Source organism: Sinocyclocheilus anshuiensis, unplaced genomic scaffold (genome assembly GCF_001515605.1).
Source record: "Sinocyclocheilus anshuiensis isolate Anshui unplaced genomic scaffold, SAMN03320099.WGS_v1.1 scaffold1089, whole genome shotgun sequence".
Classification (NCBI taxonomy): Eukaryota; Metazoa; Chordata; class Actinopteri; order Cypriniformes; family Cyprinidae; genus Sinocyclocheilus; species Sinocyclocheilus anshuiensis.
The window spans coordinates 1,848,186-1,855,197 of NW_015555709.1; the positions used below are offsets into that span (position 1 = coordinate 1,848,186).

Sequence of the window (7,012 nt, forward strand, 5' to 3'; positions counted from 1 at the left end):
GCTTTCACTGTTATACACTCGGGGGCGCTATTACACATCTTCTGAACGAGTACAAAACCTCCCGAACAAAAAACACACATGAACAGGACGGAGAAACGAGGTAGAGAAACGAAATCTCTTATGTAAACAGATGCATATGAAAAATAATGCGATCATCAGAATCCCAGACAACATCTGACAATCCGTCCATGCCATTGCTGAGCGACAACACGGAAACATGTCGAAAAGGTTAACTTTAACCACGAAACCAGATCGGCCGACCTGTAAAGTTACACTATCACTCAAAGTTTGGTCGATCTGACAGGATTGTTACTATGTGGTGGATCACATCCTCATGAATATTAATTAGACAGGCCAAAATCGACCTGTTCTCAGCAGTGCTCCTGAGAATGGAGCTGTAAAAATATATTGAGATGGTTTTTGGTACTTATACCGCAAATATATATTCTTAAGGACATTAAAACCTAAAATAAAACTCCAGAAAGGTGTAAAATATGTGACCTTTAAGCTAGAATAAAACTTATTTTATTTTTTTTGTTTAAAAGTAGAGGCTTTGATCTTTATTTTGGTGTATTGCATATTCAAATATTCATACAGCAAAATATACTGGAGGCCATCAAATTTTAGTGAAAATCATCAAAATCGCTGGCGGTGGCTGGCAACTTTTTTCAAAAATGCTGGCGGGGAAAGAGGTAAAAGTAAAAACAGATGCAAAAAAACAACAACAGTAGAAAAAATATAAGAAAGAAACAAATAATGCATTACTCTTTTTTTTATTTTACATCTAACCAAAAGCATTCAAGTAAGAAAAACAAATAATAAAATGCAAAAATCACTTCAGTGAGCTATGGGCGAACATAAGAGACTTCTTTTAAAAACTTTAAAAAAAAATTCCAACCCAAAACTTGTGAACGGTAGTATGTATATCAGTATTGAATGAGGTTCTACTTGCAAAGAGTTTGTGGCTTTATACGTTTTAATAATAATGTTTGCAGTAAGATGCCAATAACAAACAATGTGCTTCTTCAATATGTAATTTTCTTCCTTAGACGCCGTACTTCACACGTGTTCAGCCCGTTCAGGGACCTCTTTCAGGGGGAACCAGAATCACTATTGAAGGAAACCATCTCAACGCTGGCAGCTCTGTTGCGGTCAACATTGGGCGCCACCTTTGTCACTTTAAAAAGTAATGCTTTTCTTTATCTCTTGTTTATCTTATTGTTGGTGCCTGTAGCGTAGTTTGTAGATCGGGAAGAAGGAGGCGGGAACCGGCGAACATTTAAATAAACTTTAATAATAAAATTAACTCAAAACAGCGCGACAGCCCCTCGCGGACGACTGTCGCGCACATACAAAACCAAAACACAAAATAAACTCCAGGCCTGGTCCTCTCTCGTCTTTCACTGTTGTCACTCCTACTTTTATCCTTCCGGAGCTCCTCCGTGAAACTCGAGACCGGTGAGTGGCACAGGTGTCGCGCATTAGCAATTACTCCACCGGCCTCGCTCCGTTCCCACGGCTCTCGGCCCCGCCCCTCTCGTCACAGTGCCATTGTTTAGCAGTTTCCCAATACTGAAAAGAAAACTCTAAATTGTGAGATATAAACTAGCAATTGTGAGAAAAAAGTGAAGTGGAAAAATAAATCACAATTTTGAGATGTAAAATCAGAATTTTGAGAAGAAAAGTCAAAATTGCTGATTTAAACTAGAAATTCTGAGAAAAAAAGTCAAAATTGTAATATGTATATACTCATTACGAATTTATAACTGGAAATTCTGAGGAAAAAAAGGCAACATTGCAAGATGTAAACTTACAATTACGTGTTTATAACTGGAAATTCCCTGGAAAAAAGGCAAAATTGCAAGATGTAAACTCACAATTGCAAGTTTATAAATGGAAGTTTTGAGGAGAAAAGTCAAAATTGCAAGATGTAAACATAATAACAAGTTTATAACTGGAAATTCTGTGGAAAAAGGCAAAATTTCAAGATGTAAACTCACAATTACGAGTTTATAAATGGAAATTTCTTTGAAAAAGAAGTCAGAATAGCAAGATGTAAACTCACAATTACGAGTTTATAACTGGAAATTCTCTGGAAAAAGGCAACATTTCAAGATGTAAACTCACAGTTACAAGTTTATAACTGGAAATTCTGAGGGAAAAAAGTCCAAATTGCAAGATGTAAAGTCGCAGTTATGAGTTTAGAACTCGCAATTGCGAGATATAAACTTGCAACTTATATCTAAAAAGTTATAATTGTGAAATATTAACTTGAACTTGCAAGAAAAAAATCTGATTTGTGAGGTAAGTCACAATTATCTTTTTTTTTTTTATTCCGTAGCAGGAACAAGCTTCCATAGTTTAATAATAAGGCAAAAGCCCCAAACTATGAAAAAAGCATACCGTTGTCTGTTTGGCTGCCCTTCTGTCTGTCTTGTTATCGTTTTATCCCTCCATCTGTCTGGCTTTCTTTCTAACTTTGTGTTTCTGTCTGTCATATAGTTTCTGTTTGTTTGTTTGACTGTTTTATATGTTCCATAGGCTCTGTGCCAGTCGTTTTGATGGTTAGCCTGTTGGCTGTTTTGGTGTAGCATTTGCCAACATACAGTCTCCACTTGCTTGTTAATGCGGTCCTTTTTCTCTCTCGCTCTCTCTGCTTATTCGTTCGCCAAGTTGTCTCCCTCTGTCTTTATCTGTATCCTTCCAAAAAGCTGTCTTCCGGCTTCTCACCTTAGCACGTCCACCTGTCATTCCGTCAGTCAAAACGCCCAGGCCCGTTTTTTTTTTTTTACCCCTCGGCATGTATCTACAGCATAAAGAGACACTTTGAAGGCAAGAACATCAGCCACGTTATGGCACAGGCGGTCCCGGTCGATTGTGCGCTTCCGTTTGTGGACGGGTGAATGAGTGTCCCTGCCGTCCGCCTGCATATCTGTAGCACCAGACCGCTCTGCATTGCAGCGGAGAATAAAAACATTGTCTCGCTGCCAAGTCTCAGACATGAGAGAGGGAGAGAATGAGGATTACCGTGGTTCTCGCTGACTGAGACGTCAGCCACACCTGGTCTCAGAGCCAGGGTTCACTTCAGAGAGAAAGTCCACTTCCTGTTAACCCATTGTGCGAGAGTGTTAAAGGGATAGTTCACTCAAAAATGAATGTTCTCTCATCATTTACTCACCCTCACGTTGTTCCAAATCCAAACCTGTATTTCTTGTGTGGAACATAAAAAGAGACATTTTGAATAATGTTCACGATGCTCACTTCAGTGAAATGAAAATGGATGGAGGTCGAATTAGATTCTTGCCCCAAAAAAGCCACAATTAAAGGAATTGTCCACCCCAAAATTCAGAATTGGTCATCATTTACTCACCCACGTTGTTCTAAATCTATATGACTCTCTTTCTAGTACAGAACACAAAAGGAGACATTTTGAAGAACGTTCACACTGCTTGCTTTAACACAAAGTCGATGGAGAATAGGAGTGTTCATGGCCCAGAAATCAATTAAACAATTAAAGGGATAGTCCACCCAAAAATTCAAATTCTGTCTTTATTTACTAACCCTCATGTCTTTCTAAACCTGTTTGACTTCCTTGTGTGACTTTCATTCTTCTGCTCTGAAACACTTGAGAGACATTTTTCAAAATAACAACTTTTATAAAGACAGAAAACCAAACATTTTGGAACAACAGTAGACAACAGTAAATGATGACTGAATTTTTGCCTAGACTGTTCCTTTAAAGGATTATAAAAGTCAGTGCCGATAGCCTTGTGGGCAGTGCGCCGACATACAGCGCTGTTGCGCTACGGACGTCCCGAGTTCGAATCTCGACTCGAGGACCTTTCCCGATCCCGCCCCGCTCTCTCTTCCACTTTGCTTCCTGTCAGCTCTGATCTGTCCTATCATAATAAAGGCAAAAACACCAAAAACAAATCTTTAAAAAAATAATTATAAAAGTAGCACGTACGACATTTGCATTATATTTTAATCCATAAAATATCATTGTATGAGGACCAGTCTAAATTTTAATTAATTATTCACTGAAAGTAATAACAAGCACCTATTGCACTTTCATTGCATGGAAGAGAGCAGCTTGGACATTTTGTAAAACATCTGCTTTTATGTTTTGCGGAAGAGATAGTCAAACAGGTTTCAAAAGACATGAGATCTTCATTTTCAACTCAAACATCCCTTTCATATGCTCTGCTTCTTTTTTCATGTGTGTTTTGTGTCTTCCATTCATAATATCCAGTGAATTCATATTCAAATTTATTCTACATGTCTGTAATCCAAATTACATATTTAAAATGCAAAATCTCAAAAAAAATATCCCAAAGCAATGATTGCGTTTTGCACTTCATTCCATTGAATGTCTGTATATTTTACCTTTGAGGACATTTCTGGCTTATCCACTCCACAACTCGCACTCTTTGCACTCTTCCATCTTTTTTCTTTTTATTTTTTGTTTGTGACAACCACCTTGTCAAAATATGTGCAGTCTTCAGAGGATTTCTGGGGTGTGCATCTTGAAAAGCGTTCCCATGGCAACGTGCAAAGTGGACGTGCATGGAGATTGCAGGCACGTCTCCAGTACGGGAGGAGAGAGTAAAGCAGACAGACAGACAAAAACAGAGCCCAATTCTTTGAAACCCATATGGTTGTTAACACAAATGATGGAGCTTCATCAAACATACTTAACTCTGAGTACAGAATCTGTGTCATGATGAAATAGGAATGTGATGACATGCTTACACGGCACATGCTCTGATTGTGATGAGAATTACAGTAAACATTTCAGTTGCTCTTTCTCTAACACACCTTCCTCCATGACTGTAGGCGGAGCTCTAAAGAGATCGTGTGCGTGACCCCAGCCGGCGTGAATGTGGGAAGCACTCCAGTTATGGTGGACATTGACTCTGCTGAGCTGAGGAACCCTGAGGTGAAGTTTAATTACACAGAGGACCCCACCATCCTGAAGATAGACCCGGACTGGAGCATTGCTAGGTAGGCGACATAACTGTTACATGGCCCATTGTTTGAGTTGTTAAAATTGAAACATTGTGACTTCAGAATAGAATGGAAGCCTGACTACAATGTTGTTTTATTGGAACCATGGCCTAGAGGTTTGTTTATGTGCCCTAATACATTGAGCAGTGGGCAGTCATGGAGGAAACACGAGTTTGAATCTGTTTCCTGATCTTCTCCGCTTTATTCCTTCATTGTCCTACATCTTTAAAAAAAATACTTTTGTTTGTTTGTTTTATACTTTTTGTTTTTATGAAGATGGAGAACAATGTTTCGGTAACTTTAAGGTAATTTTAAGTAGCACACATTACATTTATTTTAACTATATTGTAGATTTAAGGCCCGTATAAATCAAATATGGTAACTGTAACAATAATGATAACTATAAAGTTTTAATAATCATTCAAATCCCAAAAAAAAAAAAACGAGAATAGGGATGGTCACACCACAATTATAACGATAATGACGTAGAAGAACAATATCTTTATGATTACTTTACGTTTAAAAAATGTGGTTGCTTTTTTTTGTAGTGGCATTGTGGTTAGCATATGTGCTCCAAAACATAGTGTTATGGTGCTCATGTGGTAGTCATGGGTTCAAATCTGGCCCACTTTGCATCCCAGTTCACCTGTCATCATTTTCTGTCATCTTTCTACTTTCTCTCTTAATAAAAATGGCACAATAAAAAATTAAAAAACGTAGCAATTCCTTCTACCTCGCTGAAGGAAGTTGGAACAACAAAGAAGTAATAAAAATCAATACGAAGTCATTTGTTTAACACTTTCTCTTGACACATGAGCAGAACTCATTAAGAGGTTGAAAAATGAGATTCTATTAGGCGTCACTCTAGAGTCGCTCCCTTCACGCCATCAGACGTCTGCACCTGCGAGCAGAGCTGCTGTCAGGTGATGTTTTTGCAGCTTTCCAGGGAGGAGCAGCGATTTGCACTAAAGCATGTCTGGTCTGTCGGTGTCGGGGGTGAAATAAAAACAACAAGTCTATAGAAACACCATCAGCGGTGTCAGATGGGGCAGGCAGGATGGAGCACTTATCACCTGCAACTTCACTGCTCCAGCGGGTTATAGAGCGAGCTCTTTAAAAGCCTGTAGATGAAAAGAAGCTCTCAACACTCCCTCTCTTTCTTGCTCCTTCTCCCTTTCTATCACTCACTTTCTTATTTACCTTTGTGTGGTGTCAGCGGTACGCTCTCGGAGAGCAAAAAGGTGAAAAATGTAAAGCTATATAGCGAAGCTATTGACTTTATGCACTTAGCAGGCATCTGTGTATAACAATTGTTAGTTTTTTTTGCTTTTAAAGCGGTATTTGAATGACTTCTGATGTTTCGTCAAGGTTATGTTCCTAGTTTCGTGTAACCAGACCGGTGACTAAACAGAATAAGGTCTGGTTTGGTTTATGATGCAAATCCTCAGACAACATACAAAACTACCAAATTTTGCTGGAAGTTTGATTGCAATATATAATCATTACTGTTATTAGTGTTCACCATCTGTTTGATTACATGACATTAACTAACTGCTTCATTTTTACCGTACATTTCTGGCGTATGGACATCAACTTGAGATAGTCGCCACTGATAAGCTATTACTAAATATAATGTAGAAACTTACATTTTCTGTAAAGTTGCTTTGCAGCGATTTGCATCTTGAAACGCGCTATACAAATAAACTTAAATTGAATTGGTTTACATTACGGCTTAATAGCAGCCAAAAAAATCCCATCTTAGAAAGTGATTGTCTAAACATCAACACAGTGATATATTTAATTTGGCACAAAATGGTATATACGTATTGTGTTGTAGTACTGTGTGCATATAGACACGTGTATGAAGTGCTGTGTGAAAAAAAGTAGTTTTTTTTATATATATATATTTGTATATATATATTATTGTAGAATTCCATCCTGTAATATTGTTTCTTATCTGTACTATATATATATATATATATATATATATATACTGTATATATAT

General features: G+C 37.8%; 1 protein-coding gene across 1 annotated transcript in view; it reads left to right on the forward strand.

The window, feature by feature from the left end:
- LOC107671876 (plexin-A1-like) overlaps window positions 1-7,012 on the forward strand; it is a 255,769-nt gene that overhangs the window by 192,881 nt on the left and 55,876 nt on the right. Inside the window, exons 15-16 of the mRNA XM_016464878.1 lie at window positions 1,050-1,186; window positions 4,837-5,004. Of these exons, the coding sequence (XP_016320364.1) occupies window positions 1,050-1,186; window positions 4,837-5,004 (305 nt within the window). The remainder of the gene's footprint in view (window positions 1-1,049; window positions 1,187-4,836; window positions 5,005-7,012) is intronic.